Below are 21,697 nucleotides of genomic sequence, written 5' to 3' on the forward strand. Positions count from 1 at the left end.
AGTTTTTTTGTGGACCTTCAGAATTGGTGGATAATCTTTTGCAACATAAATGTCAAAATATTCACGCATCATGCATCTTTAACTTTATTTTTCTTTACCTATAATATGAACTATAATGTATATAGATATAATCCTTTTACTTCATCATTCTGCTTGGATATACAAGTTGTTTAATTATTGAATTGAATAAAAGACAAATACTTGTGTTTAATGATCTTCATACTGTAAGCGTTCAGCCAGGATGAAGAGATTATGCTCATAATTGTCTCTTTATTTGATTGAATGAAAGAGTAAGTTTTACGTGTCCAAGTCATTATACTGTTAGAGTACAGCTAGGATGAGAAATAAATGCTACAGTGTTAAATTTAAAAACAAAATTGATTAAGAAATATATATTTTAACATCTGAAACAATGATAAAAAATGAATCAAAAGTAATAAGGATATTTTTTTGTATATATATGTACATAAATCATGTAAATATTTCTATATTTTGTATTCAAGTTGCAATTTTGTACATGTTATATCATGTACAGAAATATTGTACATGTTATAACTTGTATATAATTGCAAAAAGGCTTGTTATGAACTGTACAAAAATACCTCAAACATAGTATAACATGTACAATACATTGCTTAAAAATGGTTTAAACTTTACAAAATTTTAAAATGAATTAAAATAAAGCTGCAAATACATTTAAATTTTTCTGACTAAAACAAAAATAAACTCAGAATGTAATTTTAGAGCACAGTGATCAGAAAGTTTTAGAATTATTTGTATTGCTTCACGATTCATGTTGGCAAAATATGTTTTCATAACATGTTTTAAGCTCACCTGGCCTAAAAGGCCAGTGAGCTTTTCTCATCACTTGGCGTCCGTCGTCTGTCGTCCGTCGTTGTTAACTTTTACAAAAATCTTCTCCTCTAAAACTACTGGGCCAAATTAAACCAAACTTAGCCACAATTATCATTGATGTATCTAGTTTAAAATTTGTGTTTTTTGACCTGACCAACCAACCAAGATGGCCGGCATGGCAAAAAATAGAACACAGGGGTAAAATGCAGTTTTTGGCTTAAAACTAAAAAAAAACAAAGCATTTAGAGCAAATCTGACAGGGGTAAAATTGTTTATCAGGTCAAGATCTATCTGCGCTGACATTTTCAGATGAATCAGACCACCCATTGTTGGGTTGCTGCCCCTAAATTGGTAATTTTAAGGAAATTTTACTGTTTTTGGTTATTATCTTGAAAATTATTATAGATGGAGATAAACTGAAAACAGCAATAATGTTCATCAAAGTAAGATTTACAAATAAGTCAACATGATCAAAAAGGTCAGTTGAACCCTTTAGGAGTTATTGCCCTTTATAGTCAATTTTAAACCGTTTTTTGTAAATCTCCATGATCTTTTACAAAAATCTTCTTCTCTGAAACTACCGGTCCAAATTAATCCATACTTAGCCACAATCATCATTGATGTATCTAGTTGGAAAATTGTGTTTTTTGACCCGGCCAACCAACCACGATGACTGCCACGGCTAAAAATAGAATATGGAGGTTAAATGCAGTTTTTGGTTATTACTCAAAAACTAAACATTTAGAGCAAATCTGACAATGGGTAAAATTGTTTATCTGGTCAAGATCTATCTGCCCTGAAATTTTCAGATGAATCAGACAACCCATTGTTGGGTTGCTGCCCCTAAATTGGTAATTTTAAGGAAATTTTACTGTTTAAGGAATATGACAGTTAACTTGATATTTATTACAACTGAAAAATCTTAAAAGACATTTTTCGATTCATCTGAACTTATCTATTCTATTTATTCAATGATCAATTTAATTATTCATTAATATAAATATTTATTTATTCTTTTATTTTATTTAAATCGTTATTTAAATTCTTATTATTAACACTCTGTATTATACCACATTTGTATATCTATACTCTCCTGAAGGAGGATAATAAACATATATATAATGGTTATTATCTTGAATATTATTATGGATAGAGATAAACTGTAAATAGCAAAAATGTTCAGCAAAGTAAGATTTACAAATTAGTCAAGAGAACCATATGGTCAGTTGACCCCTTCAGGAGTTATTGCCCTTTATAGTCCATATTTTCGTTAATCTAAGTAAACTTTTTCAAAAATCTTCTTCTCTGAAACTACTAAGCCAAATTTTACCAAACATAGCCATAATTGTTATAAGGCTATCTAGTTTAAAAATTGTGTTTTGTGACCGAGCTAACCAACCAATATGGTCGCTACGGTTGAAAATAGAACATAGGGGTAAAATGCAGTTTTTGGCTTATAACTCAAAAATCAAAGCATTTAGAGCAAATCTGACAGGTAGTAACATTGTTAATCTGGTCAAGATCTATCTGCCCTGAAATTTTTAGATGAATCGGACAACGCGATGTTAGGTTGCTGCCCCTAAATTGGTAATTTTAAGGAAATTTTGCTCTTTTGGGTTATTATCTTGAATATTATTATAGATAGAGATAAACTGTAAACAGCAATAATGTACAGCAATTTAAGACTCAAAAATAAGTCAAAATGACAAAAATGGTCAATTGACCCCCTAAGAAGTAATTGTCCTTTATAATCATTTTTTTAAATTTTTCATAAAATTTGTAAATTTTTACTAACATTTTCCACTGAAACTACACGGACAAGTTCATTATAGACAGATAATTGTAAGCAGCAAAAAATGTTCAGTAAAGTAAGATGTTCAAACACTTCACAATCACCTTAACACAATGTTTTCATGAACTGTCTGCTTCCTGTGTTTAATTCACATATACCAAAGTGAGCGACACAGGCTCTTTAGAGCCTCTAGTTAATATATATTATATTCAGTCCACCGTGGCCTATAGAAGTTTTATGCTGTTTGACCCACTGCAATGATGAATTATAAGAATTAGTTATAAACTGTTTATATTTTGTCATTGTTAAAAATAATTGGATATATTAAACTATATTTTGTTGATTCTTGATTAACCTTCAAGGGTCACATTAAAGACCAAATGTTTGGACATTCAAAGAGTGTTTTAAAAACACTATCCACATGATTGTCTGAAGGTTTGCTATGGTGTAGAAGCATCTTGAAAACATATCTGCTTCTATCCTTTTTCCTTTTTGGGGCGGGCAAGAATATTATTCTCAATAAGGAACTATAATTAAATAGTTAGGAAAAAAAAGGAAAAGGGATATTGCAATTCTATCATGAATAAGCTAATTCTTCATTTAAACTTTGGTCATGATGGTGAACCCAGTGTGGTTACCATTGCGCCCCAGACCAAAGTTCATTTAGCACTAAAAAGAAGTGAGTTTTTATTAGATGTTGTTAATAATTATATGCAAATGCAAAATGAAAATGATGTAATAGAAATAGAAATTATTTTATCAGAGTATAATCGCAATTTTACATTAGGCTTTTTATTTAAATGCTTAGTAAACGACAATAGTGAAGTAAAAAGATGCAGAGAGGGCAAAACAGCTCTTCTTTTTCCACTGATTGAAAAGTTCCAACTGGAAACAGACTTTGTTAAACTGCTTCTGCCACGAAAAATCAGTGCAAAAAATGCTGTTGCAATTCATTCGCTTTATATCAAACCAATGTATCGTTCTGTCATTAATGAGTTTTATTTACTTAATTTACATGGAGTTAATTTACAGGGACATATAAGTGCAGAAGATTTTATGAGGTTATTGCATGAACTTAAAACCTGTCATGCTCATTATTTAGTGCACATTTTACCAGTTTGCATTTGTTTTAGATGCACTGAGTATAGACATGAAAGACTTAATCAGCTTTCAGAATGTACCTATGCAACACCTTACCATGGTCCTATTACAAATAGCCCTTTTCGTAATTTACCAGTAGGACAACAACAGTTAACAGGTGGCAGACCTGGCTAATGGTATTCTGTTATTCCATAGTTTACGTGTATCACATGATCACATTATTTTATTGTTATGTATTTATTATGCTAATAAATTCTTTTAATCATATATAAGTTTCTAGTAGTTGTTGATTTATTGATAGAAGAAACATACTAAAAATAATAAAACAGAAAAAAAGGATTTGAACATGTTGAAATGGCCATATTTTTAATGAATCCTTAAGAACTCTGTTGAGTATACGAATCAGTCGCTAAAAGGAAATAAAGGAACAACAAAAATACTAAACTCCAAGAAAAATCTAAGTAAAAAAACATCGCAAATAGCCTGTCCAAAACAAAAGTTTATAGAAACGGACAAACTGATAAACAACTGACATATTCTTAACTTGGTACAGGACATAATTTAAAAAAATGGTTTGAGTTCCACCAGGTTTATGCTTTTTATTATTTGTTATTGTCTTGATGTATTATTGTGTTTCATTTAGCTTGTTGAATTTGTTGCTTTGTTGCTTATAATTTTTTACCTCATTTGACAAGAGACAGTGCCCTTTTTTCAATTTTTGTATTAACGTGGACTGAGACTCTCCTTGTTGGGGTATTTTAAAGTTTCTCAACATAACAGTTTTATTTCTGATTTTCCTCCTTCCATAGTAATAAACTCTAGACATGAAATAACTTTTATAGTTGGGTAAGGTTTAATGATTGCCAAATGATCTACTATCCAGCCAAAGAAAATGAATATTACAGTATAGCCTTCATCATGAAAAAACTCTTTAATCGTACTGAAAGCAACAGTAATATACCGCCATAGTCATAAATCTAATTAAACAATAAAAACAAATCCGGATTACAAACCAAAACCAAACAATCAACTACAAGAGGAAAACAATAGAACAGCAAAACAACTGAACTACAACAAAAATAAACGCCAAGTTGAACATACATATAAGCTGTATAGTCAGAAATAACATTCAGAGACACAGTTGAAAGAGATTATTCAAAAGTTGAGACCAAGTTAAGGATAAACCTTGAATGAGAGTATAGGATATTAAAGAACACAAAATATCAGGACCCTATCATTTCTGTCAGCAGAACAAGTGTTCTCCATAGAAAAAGATCAATTTCAACGAGTGAATCAGCCATATAATACCAGTATTAAACTTCAGCTCACTTTATAGACATTAAGTTACAACACAAAGTTATAAGCTTTCGCCGAAAAATGAAGGGCTTGTTTTATGCATACATAAAAATTGATAGCATGTAGAAATTCCATTACATTTCATAAACAAAGTGTCCCCAGAGTGCTTTTCTGGATGCTTCAGCGAGAGCGCACAAATGAGTTCATAATTGTCAATGCCCAAATTTTGAAATGTCGACTTATGTGTAGAGTTGTATAACTGAATGCAAGCGTTTGCTTGGGCTACTAACTTTTATTATGGTTTATATCATTTTATTTGTTTTGTTTTGCACTTATCTTTAACGGTTGACATTCTCAGTCATACCTCAAGTGGATGAGAAGGTAAACATGCTTAAGTGGAAGGTTCTGAACTACAAACTAGAGTGGTAAACATGCATATTATATATAAAAACGTGAGCATCGGTAATTTCCTCCAAAATCACACGTTGCACTGTCGTCATCATTTTGTCCACTATAGCAAACAAAGTTTACCTTACATTTTCCGCCCGTGTTGTTTAACATATTACATATTACAGCATTTTTAAAACAGTTCGTGACTGGGGTCAGACCAAGATAACCGTTTATAACAAAAATCGCTGCAAAAGTGATAAAAATGAAGCTGTTCTGGGTTTATCTTCATCATTTACGCTCAGAACCTTATATTAGAAAGCTAAGGATGTAAAAAAACAAAACAAACAGTTGAAGTGCGAAAATAACACACAAAAAAGATAAAATAGTCGAAGGCCAGCTGTGGGGACATCACAATAAAGCAACCAATTACATCACAATTAATTATGTCATAATGAAATTATCCCAATTCGGAAGACTTATCCTTGGTACCTCATTTATAAAATATATAAAAATAAATACCTGGATATCAATGCATGTTAAGTTATGTTTTAAAATATCAAAATAAAATGAATTTGCGATATAGACAATATTCAAATTTAACTATTATGTGGAATGTCACTTACCAATTGAAGGTTCTTTAAGTAGAAGTTTCAGCTGAATATTTGGTTATTAATACCTGATTAATTTAATCACCAATAATATAAAGATTACAATTAAACTTAAGTGTATTATTGTATGAATTGAAGTATGTAGGGAAACAATGTATAGTCTGATATATCATTTCGTGGATTTAGCAACAAAAATGCCTGTACGTTTCTGAAATTTGAATTAAGTACAAGGCATTAACACAAACTGATAACGTATACTTACATGACTTAAGTGTACATCTATCTATTTGTTTTGGTTTTCATTAATCTCCTATTATTGATCTTCATGTAAATACTGATGAGAAGCTCAAGTGAAAGGTTCTTAACTCAAATATTGTCATTCAAATCTGAACATGCTTAGCTGATATATCACAAATGTGTGTCTATAGAATCTTTTAAGTTCGGAACAGTTAAATAAAATTAGAAATGTATAATGATATTTTTTTTATTGAAGCTGTAACATTAATAATTAAAGAACCAAATAATCTAAAGGTGATACAATTATTCAAGCGTTTTAAAGACAAAATGTTAATCATAAAGGCGCTTTAAATGTTAAAATCACGTAAACGTTTGACATTTCATAAATTCATCAAATATAATTAAATCATTTGAAGGACGCAGACTGTTCATGATTACAAAATGGCGCAAAGTTGTTTTTACTCTATTGTAATATTACAATACATCAACTGTTCGTGTTTTCTTAATATAAATGATAATTGTATTCAAGGGAAATAAGCATACCAGAAGAGGAGGAGAAACTTGGTAACTTGAACGTTATTTAATCTCTATATATAACTAGTTTTGCTAGTTTTATTTTGTATGAAAATATGTAAACAAAATATGAATTGTAACCAGAGTTCATGTCTGGTTTTCATTTAAACTTTCTCTCGTTTTTTTCAAATACCATGTTCCATATCTTTTGACCTCATATAGAGTCCTTATAATAGAAGACATTTACTTTAAAGTGTCGACACATACTATAGACAAACCATAGGCATAAAATCAAATCAAATAATTTTATTGGTGTAAATTCCTATACAGAAATGATACCAGCCGACATTTACAAAATACAAATACAAATACAAAAATGAACAAACAAACAGACAAAAACAAAAAAACCAAACCAAACATATTTTCTCAATGATAAGAGATACATATTTTAAATTTACATTGCGTGGAGGTGTTATTCATACAAAATTATTAATTCAAGCCATTAACAATTAGCATTAATACTATAAAAGTTCTTAACAACATTATTTTTGCTTTAAATGAATGTTCAAATCATACATATCGCTTATTCCAGCTACACTTACAGTACTAATGTCTGTATCATTACTTTTCAGAATGAAACTAAACTTATCTTGTTCACACATATTAGCAAAAGATGGAACTATATCACTTAAATTACAAAAGAGTACATTTCTATTAATTTCTAGCGCTTTACATTGAATGAGGCATATGTACAATATATATACTGCCTGGTACAAACTATAGTTTTATAGTATTGAAGAGGTTACTGATGCCTGAGGCAATCTCAAAATGTCGAAATGAATATCAATCCTACCAAAACCACATAATACCTACAGATTGAGAAATAAAATCCCACCAAAAGTCGATTAGTATAATAATGATAAACTATTCTACATGTTGATGACAGTTTATGAATGTTGTAGGACATTCAATTCTAGTGCTTGTTTCAAAACTTAAATGTAAACTCTTACTCGTGATTTTCGTGATCAAATCAAAATAATGATCGCTAAAGTCGCTAAATTTCATCTCCAAAATCGATTATCAAAGGTACCAGGCTTATAATTTACAATTTACTATATTGCATTGCGATCAACATGTTATTTTTTTTTACTAAAACTTTAGCATTTTTTTCATGTATCAACTGTTTTTGTTCAAACTGATCAAATTTATAGTTAAAACTCGAGCCGATTACATTTAATTGAGAATCTTTGAAAGCTAAAAATTTAGCCTTGAGTTTTGAATGTAAGATTTCAGAAGGCTAAAAATTTAGTTTATTGTATAAATTTAAAAGTACAATATGACTTAGAACAGGGAAATGCTAAAATATTAGTATGTATATTATTTATTTTCTTTTGTTATTGCAGGAAGAATTTGAAGGTAGCTGAGAATTGTCTTTTTTTTTCTAAGAAAAATTGAATTAAGCTGTAGTATTTAAAAGTTTGATGCAATTTCTCTAAACAAAAAGAAATTCATTAGATTTCAGGCAAAAAACATAGAATTTTAGCCAATTTGCAAAGATTCAAAACAATCCATTTTGAGAACGAATATTGCAGAGTATCAAAATTTATTGCAGTCCGTTAGTTAAGCTTTAACAAAACTCTCTTCAACAAAAGAAAATGAGAGTATACAATGTAAGATCGTTTCAATTTTGAAATTTCTGGTATAAGTTAAATTTGTGATTACACGTCGATCCGAAAATGTTGTGGTTTTAATAATAAAAAATATATATGGGTTTTACAACGTTTCATATATGAATTCCATTACTATAAAATCTATAAATTATGTAGCCACCTCCCAATTATCTTTTTGTATGTATTACACCAATCACGTCCAAAAATGCTGCATCTTTGATAGCAAACCCTATAGATTTAGAAAAAGTGCAGACTATTGTCGCTAAAAGGCACCACCACTCGCATCAGCAAAGTGGAAAATGATTGATGTTAGTTGTAATAACTTCTTCCCTTATCCACTTTGAAAAATAATAAGTTTAAACTAACATACATTATAATATCGTATATTTATTTTAATGATTATCTTATAAGTAAACATTTAATGAGTCTTATGTAGACGAAACGCGCGTCTGGCGTACTAAATTATAACATGTATAATCCTGGTACCTTTGATAACTAATTGCAAAGTATGTCAAAGATGAAATTGCATTTTAAAAGTTTATGACTTTTCTAATTTATTGCACGATATATTTGAAGATAGAATATGTGACCTTTACAACAAGAAAAGTTGCAATTTGTCAGTTCTTCAATCTAATAAAATACTTAGACTAGTGTCACAATCAATGTATGCGTTGGTCTTCATTAAAAGACATTTCGTATGTAAATGTCATTATGTATCAGACTTTCAACTTTGCTTTTTCTGCTTCTTTAAGAATCAACATGATCAATACTCGTATGAAGAAGAAAAAAAGTCTAATCAAATATATGGCGTGCTTAAGGCATATACCACTTATGACAAGATGTAAAACAAACGAATACGTGTAAGCAGAAGAATATCAAAAGCAGTAGAATCAAATTAGTACATGACATTACATTAGAAGGCATGTATGCCAGTCTGGATAAGGTCGTTCATTTCTGTAATTATTTAGGTCATTTGTCTCTATTCTTTATATTTTTAACTAATATTGATTATCTTTGCTTTGTATTTTAGCATCACATTTTTCTGATTTTATTACATTTTTTCTGTAAGTTTGACTTAATATTATTCTCTATTTCGTTAACCCCATTCAGACCCTTATTCATAGAGAATTTACTTTGTAACCAGAGTATAAAAATGACAAAAAAAAGAAAAGTATTTACTTATTTAGAACTAATTTTAAATATATCATAGTACCTGCTGGAAAAGGGTTTACATTAAACATTTAACTGAACTGATAACTTTACGTAATATGTAACACTTGGTTTTATCTTATGTGATTAACTAATGGTACAGAGAAGATATGGTGTGCTAATTCATGACATAAATTCGCTATACTCACTAGACAAAAACAAATGACAATTAAAAAAACATCGCATTTTTGTTGTGTTTTGTTCGAATCCAACTAACAATCAGGCTTTCATCACGGAGAACCTAACTGTAAGTTCTAGAGGATATCTAGCAACGTTTGCTACATGATGGTAACATATAAAAGATAAGGGTGGCCAAAGAGACACCTATTCAACAGATTTAAATGACATGAATACAAACACCTATAGGCACCAATAAGCAAAACCTAACCAATTGACCACATATGAAACATTTAAAACCAGCAACAAGTTTTTTGAAGATTAAAATCAATGTTTTGGGGGTATATCTAGTCCAAAGTCCTTTGCTAACGAGAATTTGTATTTTTTAATGTTAATCCCAAATCTAATATATAAATGTTCTACTCATATTAATCAAAACACAATTTTGGTTTGGTTAAGGACGTTCGTAATTTTTTGGGGTTAGGAGGGGGGATACAAATTCTCAAAGAACAACAATGGTCAAATACGCGTTTTGGACTATCTCAAGTCGTTTTCAATTATGTGATTTGTTTAGAAACATAAGAATCATAATATGATTATAACCTAAAAGTACAAATACAGACATTGTAAGTAAAGATAAAAATCTGAGAGAATTTGGAAAATGATGTGCCGTGAAATAAATTCAGATGTAATAGACCCTTCATTTAAAGCTTTTTTCGCGAGAGGAAAAAAAATCTATTAGTTATTGCTTACAACTTGTTTTTGTTATTATTATATTGACAAATGGACATTTCAGAATAATAATAATCGTTGAAAATACTTTATTCTGTCATTTTACTTGCATTTTACGAAAAGAAGCGTTGATACGTTCATCTTAATAATATTTATCGATCTTCTAACAAATTCAGTGAATCAAAACTAAATCTGCATTTACCGTTTTATATCACGGTGTTTAATTTACAACAATATTCTATCACTCACGGTTTATAAAATCGGAAATCTAATGTTCCATTCTGAAAGCTTGTTTTTTTAATTGCCCGTCAATGACAGTAGTAGCGAAACAGATTAGTAACACTTCTTGACTCCTACTGAGAGATCCTGTGCAATAATGATGTATTACTTTTAACAAATGTCAACACTGATCAATAGTGTCATTTTTTGTTGATGTTTTAAGCTACATCAGTTGTGTACTGAAAGCAGTGTTTGACTAATACCGTTAATTATATGTTATGCTAGACTTGGCATCAGATAGGGTCCTGTTTGTAAGGAAAGGTTCTGTCAAGGTTTTTATAATTCTAATGTTTATGAACAGCAAGCCTTCCTCATAGGTGAGACCAGATGATAAAATTGTGGTTAAAATATAAAAAGAAATGTTTACCCTTTTTAATTGACTATCACAAAAGACCATATAACAAATGTAACTTCCGTTTTTCTTATATTACGTTAAAGGTGGCGTCTGGGCCGATTATAGCATGTTCCCGTAATTCAACACAACAATTAGAATGGTTACTCTCAAAAGTTTGTAAATATGCTTGGGTATAAAAACTCTTCAAATACGATTTCTGAAAGTTAACAAACAATTTGTACCTATTTTAAGTTTCGCGACGTCAAACTATGATCGACTTATCGGGAAATGATTCAGTTTTCGACTGATTTTTATCATTCAAACTTATTTAACTTGAAAACGAGTGAATGAACCCCCCCTTTTCTTAAATTCCATTTGGTTTGAATACGCCAGAAGATTATGTGTGACAATTTTCATGTTCGATCTTTTATATCTAGGCGTTATGTATTCAGGTTTAGTTTTCTGTAATGTTTGATGCTTCAGTTTCTTTGTGTATATCTCTTTCATATTCATTTGATGAAATTTACTGTTTGCAATAGCATGAGTTGTTCTATATAATAAGAATGTTCTTGTCCCGGGCATAAAAACAATGCCGTATTTGGCGAGACCTTTTCAATTTTTGATCTTCAGTGCTGTACAACTTTGTACTTTTTTCACTTTCGATCTTTTATATCTGGGCGTCACTGGTGAGTCTTGTGTGGACGAGGCGTGTTTTTGGCGTATTGAAATTTAAACCTGATGCTTTTTGTTATCTATTAATCATGTTTTTCTTTGTCTAATATGTTCTCCTATTTATTTGTATTGTAGTCCTGTAATATTATGTTGTCATTTCAATGTTATATTTAACTTTGCCATTAAAGTGCGAGGTTTGGCATGCCATAAAACCAGGTTCAACCCACCACTTTTATTCCCCTTCAAAAGTGTCCTGTACCAAGTCAGGAAGATGGTCATTGTTATATTATTGTTCGTTTCTCTGTGTGTTGTATTTTAACGTTGAGTCGTTTGTGTTTTCTCTTGTTTTTGAGATATTGAGATAAGACGTGGCACGGTACTTGTCTATCCCAAATTCTTGTATTTGGTTTTCATGTTATATTTGTTATTCTCGTGGTGTTTTGTCTGATGATTGGTCAGTTTCTGTGTGTGTTGCGTTTCGGTGTTGTGTCGTTGTTCTCCTCTTATATTTAATGCGTTTCGCTCGGTTTTGGTTTGTTACCCCGATTTTGTTTTTTGTCCATGGATTTATGAGTTTTGAACAGCGGTATACTACTGTTGCCTTTATTCATGAAAACGGAAATAGTGCAATTTTTGATTAAATAAATAAATTTGATAAATAACAGCAAAAAATAATGTTTTTTCTACATTCATGAACATTTGATAAATATGAGTTATTTCTGAATAAAAAATGTATAAATTTTAGGATATTTATATAATACAGAAATTACAAATTATTGCGTAAAAAACAATTTGTGTTTAGCTTTTAAAACAAAAACGTTATGTCTTTCTTTCAAAAGGAAACTGACGGCCACAAATCCGAATTTTGAGCAAATAAACAAAATTTCGAAAAAATTGTTTATTTCGAGATTTTTATCAAAATGTAAATACGGGATCATAACTGTATCGTATGCTCTTAACATACAAATTGAACCTGACAGCCCTTTTTGGCGGCACTGAATTGAACATTCAAATGTGGATAAATAATAATGATTGAATCACTTAAATCGAACATTTAATAGGTCAATTTGTGATTTTTTTCAACATCCAACCATGGTCACCACGTATACAGTTGTAGCAATTAAAATTACGATAGGTATAGTTATTACCAATCTAGACTAAGTATACAATTTCTTCACATGAAAAGAAATTGAGACCGGATTAGTTTTGTTAAATAATAAAAGTTCAGACACAATGTTAAGCATCATACCAATAGGATCCTTGCTTTTTTATTAAATTATGAAACATGATAACGGTTTAAAATTGAAAATATTATATTTTGACGACTGTCAAAACTGATATAACATAGAGACATAACGCGACACGCTTCCAATGTAAGAAATTCCTTGACAGTACAGGTAACTCGAGATCAATATCAATCAGTGATTATCCGTACTGCATTCATTTCTCATAGACAGTTAATCTATGAAACACTATTGAAGTAGCATTTGTACAATAATCTTAAACGATTATTTCTGTCAGTAATATACTTATTGCACAAGAAAATATTTAGGAAGCCCTACAACGATTTACCTGTGAATGAATAAAAATGTACGCATAGAAAACGACAATGATGCAGCAAACGTAACAAGCATTTAACTGTACGGGTAGGCATTTGTCTTTGCTATTATTTTGAAAGAACGCACAAGATTGCGAGGTTTAATATTGTGATTTCAAAAAATGCTCCTCAAAAAATATTTGTTCAAGTTTTAAAAGCGAGTTTGTTTTTTTTGTAATACCTTTTCTGTAGACATTTTCGCAGCACACAGTTCTAAATACAGTATCTATTTACGTCCGGTACATTAAAAATATACTAAAGGTAAACCAATGAAAAGCCAAGGTCATTTGAACTGTCAGCGTTTTTCAATCCACCGTTAAACTAAATATCTTTATCAAACCTTCTTCAACAAAAGAAAGTGAGAGTATACAATATAAGATCGTTTCAATTTTGAAGTTCCTGGTACTAGATAATTTTTTTATTATACGTCGATCCAAAAATGTTGTGGTTTTGATAAGGGAAAAAAAGCTGACATGGGTCTTACAATGTTTCATATATGATTTCCCTAATTATAAAGTTTATAAGTTATGAAATCACCTCCAAATTACATAATTGTATAAATAACAGCAATCACGACTAAAATTGCTGCATCTTTGATAACAAAATTTATAGATTTAGAAAAGGAGCGAAATATTGCCGCTACAGAGAACCAATCGCATCATCAAATTGGATAGGGATTAATATAAGTTGGCAAAACTTGTTTTCCAATCCACTATGATCAAATAAGTTCAAATATAAAATTGTATTAAAAAAATTATAGGCAGATATTAAAATATGTTATTTCCTGACAATTATGATATTCAGTGAATCATATCTGCTAACAAAATTGAATAATTAAAGTTATAAATAATAGTCCATTGAATTACATAATGTCAAATGGTATTTATATTGTTAGTAGATATCATTATCAGACTCAGTTGTAAAATCAAGTAATGCATCGAATAATTATATCATCGAATATTTTTTTCTCTAATGAAACATATTTTATTTTCTGACCAGTTTACTGCAAATTTGGAAAGATGTGTATTGCAATTCCCACAATGCAAAGCACGACACTTGGTTTGCTGTGCTGCTTTTGGAATGTTTCCGGGGATCAATCGTCTACCGGCCAGAATTTCATTTGATTAGTGCGCTTGTGTTGTATTTGTAGTGCCTACAAATTTAATACTTCCTGTAAAAGTTGACATAATGGAGCATGGTATCGATTTAAGTTACCTCGAAATGTGTTTTTTGATATACAAAATACACATATACACACATACGAAAATGTGGTGTGATTGCCAATGAGACAATTCTTCATCAGTATCGATAGAATAGCATAAATGGTCACTGTACGGCCTTCAACAATGAACAAACTCATACCCCAAAAAACCTATACAAGGTTCCGTTTTTTGAAAAGCGGTATACTACTGTTGCCTTTATTCTGAAATGGCAAATGTTATACAAAACAAACGTAAGAATTAACGGCGTGGTTCATGTGCATGTTGATAACCGAACTTTGACCTATAATAGTTAAATTTTATAAATTGTGACTTGAATGGAGAGTTTTCTCCTTGTCACTCATACCACATCTTCTTATATCTATGTTCAAAACAATCAAGGGAATAAATATGATATAAGGAAATACCTGATCAATTACTTTGGATAGGCACAGAATGTAGTAGGGCTTACCATGTTTAGTGACCCCTAACCGTGTGACCGTACACCATAAAGAAAAACTATCAAAATCAGTTCAAAATACTTCTTAGTCAGTTTTCAAGGTCTCTCAATACCAGTAATTTTGGAAATCTTTGACACAAAATTTATTTGATTATAAAAATTAGATATAAAAACAGGCCCTGCAACAAACTTATAGATATTACATTCCTTATTTGCTTTTATAATTCTTGAATTCTCTAAAACAGTGACGAAACCTGATATTAAAGCTTAATCGATTGTCTTGCTAATGTCTTATAATTCCTTCTGATCCGTATACTTTCTACATATAATGAAAAATCAATAACTGATATAAGTTTTTCCTGATTTTTCAGTCAATTTATTTGTAGTTTACACTTTATTTAGTAACTAAATAAAACCCGAATTACTTTGGTTATATTGAGTTTGTCGGATAACCAAGAAGTGTAAATTGGATCCATTGATGACTTAATCACACGAGACATAGGCTGTAGTCTATTGATTGACGTCCAAATGGAATTTCTCGCCTCTAAAGGTGAGAAACAATATATATTTTATAACATCAATATATATGTAAAAGCAAAGACAATCGAACTGCCTATAATTGTGGGTTTATTGTTTCTCACGTTTGATATACGTTTATTTTTAGGTCAGCACTTTAAAAACAAAATCTTTATTTTGAGAAGAATCTAAACTGATCGATGTGCTCAACAACTGCAGTTCTTGCAGCCAGATTACACTAACCAAGGATTGATTGGGGTATATAAATATGGTTATGTTGAGGTCTCCTGCTGCTAGTTAAACCAATGACAAAGAGGTGTACGTTAATCTTTTGGAGATGTATCAATAACCAAACACTTTCGGTCAGAAATTCGACATTAATATTTCCACGTGTTTATAAAGTGCCACGAACATGGAGAGTGTGCACGTAACAATTTCTTGCAACAGAGTTAAAATTTCCAACATACTTTCCATTACCCATGACATCCTACGTTTCCCACCGTTCACTATTTTCAGTTAAACATTAACCCTTTTAACGTTATATAAACAACAATCAATGATATACATATGCATCTGTATAAACTTATTTAGAGGAGTTCTCGATGCTGTTACTTTAACTTTCAGCAAATGAAAAACGGACCATACAACAAAAATACCTCACGTTGACTAATAAACACTTAAAATGAGACCAATTACACCTTACAACAGTTCCATACACCAAGTATAGTTGATGTATTACTTGAGAAAACAGTAACATCAATCATAACGTTTACCAACGAAACAATGAAATTAGGTGAAGGTTACTTGAACTCTGTCAGACAAACATGTACACCTTACAATAAATATATACAACACACTTAGTTGAGACATTGCTTTAGTATATGAACAACGGATTGATCCATGATGAATTAACATTGATCACTGATTTGAGAAATCAGCATTATTACATGCAAGTACAATAAGGTTTACGTCTACATAATATGTAAATCCAAGTGAAAATTGTCAATATGAATTATGACTTACATTAATCTATACGATATTATTCATAAGTTACAAAGTCTTCAATACAAATAAGCAAGTTATGACATCAGCTTTTGAATAAATTGACCATTATCTAGAAATGAAAGATAAATCTATCTGTCAGTAGTGTTCGGATAATTAAGGCATAACATGCTCCATGTCACCTTAAACGATTCATCTTCATTAATTTCTTTTATTGTCATGAGCAAGCAGCATCTGTATATGGCAGTATTACTGACGGGAAGCTAGCCTTTACATCATCACTGCTGCTGAGGGTCTGGTTGGAAGATTTTCATGTTATACATTCCTTAATTTAAAGTCCATATGTATTATTTTTATCTTTATTATTTTTAGCCAATCATTCTTAAATCTTTTTAACTGCACGCCATTATTCTCTATTGTTAATTATTTGACTTTTTTCTATTGCTTATCTTTTGATCAAAGTTCTCTATTTTTTAAATCCAATTCTCGCGACAAGAAAATCTGATTATTGTCTCTTGCAACACATTGTTAATATCTAGAATTAAAACAGTTTGTTATGGGTTCCTTACGTCATGATTTATTTTTTAAACGGTTGAGTCTTTAAGAAAAAAGTATGTTTGATTAAATCCTCGAAATATAGCGATCTTGTCTAGTCTCATTTTGTCACAAAATCTGTGTGATGTTGTTATAACTTGTGAAACATATTTCCAATGCTCATGCAAATACACATGATTCAAAGAAAGGTCTACAACCAATTGTCAAAAAGATAGAACATATCAAATATCTAAGAGCATCAAAACCACAAAGGGGGTAATAAACTTCGAAATTCGTAAAACCCGAGGTTGTTACATAATTAGTTTTATGACTATTTCATACTAGTTTTAAATGGGGCCAGATGTGATCAAGGCAATTGTAGCTTGAATAATTACACGTATTGCTACTTGAATTCAACGTTGTCGTATATAATCTTTATTCCACGCTGCCAAATATATTTCTGTTTTTAATTAACAATTATTGAACAGCTGTTGTAAACTGATAAATTTCAGCAGCAATCGAAGTGTACTTTGTTTTTCTTTTGCATGTTTTTGCTTTTTTAAAATTATTTTTAACGTCAGACAATCAGAAGACGCGTAACATCCAAAATTAAATTATTTAAGGAATGAATGTAATATTTTTTCTGTCTATGAAGAAATAACATAAAAAAATTAGTGCACACCGAATAACGCGCGTAGCGGGTTATTTAACAGTGTGCACCACATTTTTTATGTTATTTCGAATAGACAGAAAAAATATTTCAGTTATTTCTTATAATTTAATTCTAAATTCCATTTTAAACAGTAGAAAACCATGAAAAAACGTTGATGACGTCACGGTAACATGACTAAATTATGTCTATGGGCTCATAACAAAATAACGTCAGCCAATCAGAAGACGCGTTACATCCAAAATTAAATTATTTTAAAATATCGCATTTACTCTCAGTGTGAAAGATTTCATCAATTGCAAATGAAATTGTATGCAAGAAGCAGTTCTTTCTGATCATTGACAACGGTAAATAATGTTATACCAACCTTGTGGATGGTGTTTTCATCATATGCTTCGGTATTTGGTGATGTACGGCCATTTGCAATCACCTTTAGTCCAGGACCGGAAGTTCCTTTATCAGCCATAATATCCTAAGTTAGGAAACTTATGAATGGATAACAAGTGGAAATCCTACACCCAAGAGGTCATCCGAAATGATCACGTTTTGTTATTAACACAGCAGATCGACAAACCCATAAAGTAACTTGTCCGTTGCTAACATTCAATTATTCTTAAGTACTTTATCGCACAAGAGCAATACAGACTTAGTCAAACAACATAATAATACATAGAAAACAAATCCAAAATCTGTTATAAAAAAATCCAATCGATAGCTCGTACATACAATTAATACAATCAAATTTTCTGTAAGATCGGCTTTCCAAAACAAGCATCAGTATCACTGAAGAAATTATTGAACGATTTTTTTCTGACGTAGTGGAATTGAACGTGATCAATACTCAGAGTCCAATACGTTATATATCAATCATTGAAAGGAAACAATAACTTATTCATTGTTTAGTTTTAATTCTGGTCAAAGATTATGAATAACTGATTGGCTATTTACTAGTCTGTTCAGGGCTGTCAAGTAATATAGACAAAAAGCACTTGTCAAGGATAATATGGAAATATATATGAGAGATATCAACACTCAGGAAATAGATTTAAATTTACCATAACATAGATGATGAATGCTATCATACTTTACTTTGCATATCATTCTATAATTTCACGGCAAATCAATGGATTTTCACAGATTTATTTCCGCTAATAAAGAAGTGTTATTGATGATCTGTCGATTAACTACAAGACTGAGTTTTGTTTTAAGAATAAGTCTTTGTAATCATAGAGTATGTAAACAGAAGGTTATAAAAATGTGTAATCTCGGATTCAATAATGCGTATTTTATATAACTGTTATTACAAGTATAAATTCGAAATAATGGGTACAAGTATACATGAGTGTTCCTTTTTTAATTTGTAACATTGAATTTAACATCAAGCAAAGTGTAAATAATTCGTTATCGCAGATTTAAAAAAAGATTCCTTGCTAAAGTAATCTTCAAACAATTTTCAGAATTGGTCAATTAAATTTTGGATCAAGGTTGGGTTTATTTGGCCGTGGGAATTCAACAAAATAAATCATTGTATTATGTCATTACTAATTATATGTTGTAAGCATCAGGACAAAAGTTTTCAGAAAATATATTGATGATACAATATGACTGTGAACTCATACGCGATATTTGATATCTTTTTAAATTTAAAAATGGGATAATTGCTAGAAAATGCCATACTACAACAAGTGCAGTGGGAGGGTTATGTAAGGTATCCAAAACAAACTGTCAGTTGTTGTACTTTATACTCATATAAAGTACATTTTGTAGTTGACACAATGTGGTTTTCATTTAAAAACGACGGTTTGCTGCTGTGTTTGCATAGTCATGGAAGCTCTACTGGTGTATAAAACATTTTCATAGGCGCACTAAACCTTCCCCCACACATAGTACAGTGGTGTAACAGTACAACATAAGAACAAATTTAACAAATCAATTGAATATGGCTAAACTTATCAGATTGATACAAATAGCAATAAATTTTACAACAGCACAAAGTAGATGTTATTAGGTACGTATACATAAAAAAATGACACTTAATACAGATCAGAGAATACTCGCGGTTAGTGACTGCTTATAACAACTAATGATCAAAATCATGCATATAGGACTAAAATATAAGTTAACATCCACCATGCAATGTGAAAAGACGTCATTAAGAGTCAGATAAAACATGACTTTGTGCAATGCCAAACTACAAATATTGACAGATTGTAGTACCGTGAAGATGCGTATGTGTAATATTTAGTATAATGATTTTAAATTATTGACAATAAAATCAATATTAACACCAATAAAAACAATATTCATAGATTTGATGACAGTGTGCACAACTTTTTGAAATTTTTGATTTTCAATGCTCTTCAACTTTGTATTGGTTTGGCTTTCTAACTATTTTGATATGAGCGTCACTGATGAGTATTGTGTAGAGGACACGCGCGTCTGCCGTACTTAATTATAGTCATAGTTAAGGATTGATACGTTTACCTAGCTGATCGTATCTAAATGTCCAGGCTCGGTTTACAACATAATCGTAAAATTTAGGACGTATAAATGATTGTTCCTATAATGCATAAGCATCCATTAATTAAAAACGAATTTTCATGATGATGGTTAATACTGAAAAGCGCTTACGAAGTCTAAAAGTTAGATAGTGTTAATTTAATTTTTCTGATTATATATAGTACAAATTTTAGTAAAATTTAATTCCAATTAAATAAAAAGAAAATCAACTTTGAATTAAAATCAAACTTTTCGTTGAAGACGTTTATCAGGTTTTTTTTACACTTTCCATCCCAATAATAAATGTGTAATTGTTCGATGGAATTGAAATCAAAACGTGGGAGAAATTCTACAAATAATCGGTTAATAACTAAAACATTCATATCTGTTTTGCTTGTCTCTTCAATATTTCAGCAACAGAAACATGAAATTGAAATTTAATTTGCTTTTCTTGATAACCAATACATGCAGGAAAGTATTTTATGCCTTTAAATAATTGAAATTCTTAACAATCTTGTGGTGATATCAATTTTAAAGTTACATCAATTTCAAGCCAAAATGAGACAATGATGCAGTTATTGCAGAACGAAAAACAGATTATCTACCAATTCAGATTTAACAATCTTCGCAAAAAAGATTGAATGAGCGTTCGTTTAAAATTTATCTGAATGTGCAAAACAATACGATTCACAACAAAAACACACATGTAAAGGTTTGGCGACTTAGTATAAAAGCGGTATTTATGAATTCGTACAATTTCTATTCGAAATGCATTTAAAGCATTTATGTTTATGGTGTTCGTTCAATAATATAAAGAAAAACCTGGATGAATCTAACTTCAGTCTCAGTCGTATTTAGATAAAAAAAAAAAAAAAAAAAAAAGAGTAATGGTAATTTCAAACTTAGATTTATTTAGAGGTTTTGCTATGACTACCGTTGCAAACTAATCTATATTAGCTCAGGTTGCCACACGTGGGGTATGATCTGCATTCCCAGTCCGGAGCACATGAGAATACCCTATATTTCGGTTGGGTTCGTGTTGCTCAATATTTAGTTTTCTATGTTTGTTTTATGTTCTTTTGTTTGTAGGCTGGTCTTTTTCTTTTGTTATACATGGCGTTGTCAGTTTATTTTTGACTTATGAGTTTGGATGTCGCCTATGTTAATTTCACCTCTCTTTAATAAAGGGTCGTAGAAACAAATTACCGCATACTAATAATATCATTTGTTTTAACGTCATTGTTCACACAGTTCTTTTACGCACTTGTTAATTTTGACCTCAATTTGTTTAAAAAAAATTGAGAAGTACAGGATGTTACGTAATACCCAGTAATTTTGTGGAAGAAACTCATCAAATGCAAATATTATGTTTAAATTATGTTAGCTGCTCTTTTTAAATAACAACGGCTTTTCCC

At 30.4% G+C, this 21,697-nt stretch overlaps 1 protein-coding gene across 4 annotated transcripts in view; it reads right to left on the reverse strand.

The window, feature by feature from the left end:
* Positions 1-21,697, reverse strand: part of LOC143044349 (ras-related protein Rab-26-like) — a 188,879-nt gene that overhangs the window by 145,424 nt on the left and 21,758 nt on the right. The window contains exon 1 of one of the 4 annotated variants that reach the window (XM_076216299.1): positions 18,151-18,470. The exons of 1 other annotated variant lie outside the window; for it this stretch is intronic. In XM_076216299.1, coding sequence (XP_076072414.1) covers positions 18,151-18,249 — 99 coding nt within the window. In that variant the 5' untranslated portion in view covers positions 18,250-18,470. Of the gene's footprint in view, positions 1-18,150; positions 18,471-21,697 lie in introns of those variants that run through there. 2 more of the 4 variants (XM_076216306.1, XM_076216305.1) reach the window with 2 other exon arrangements.

This window comes from Mytilus galloprovincialis, chromosome 9 (genome assembly GCF_965363235.1).
Source record: "Mytilus galloprovincialis chromosome 9, xbMytGall1.hap1.1, whole genome shotgun sequence".
Lineage (NCBI taxonomy): Eukaryota > Metazoa > Mollusca > Bivalvia > Mytilida > Mytilidae > Mytilus > Mytilus galloprovincialis.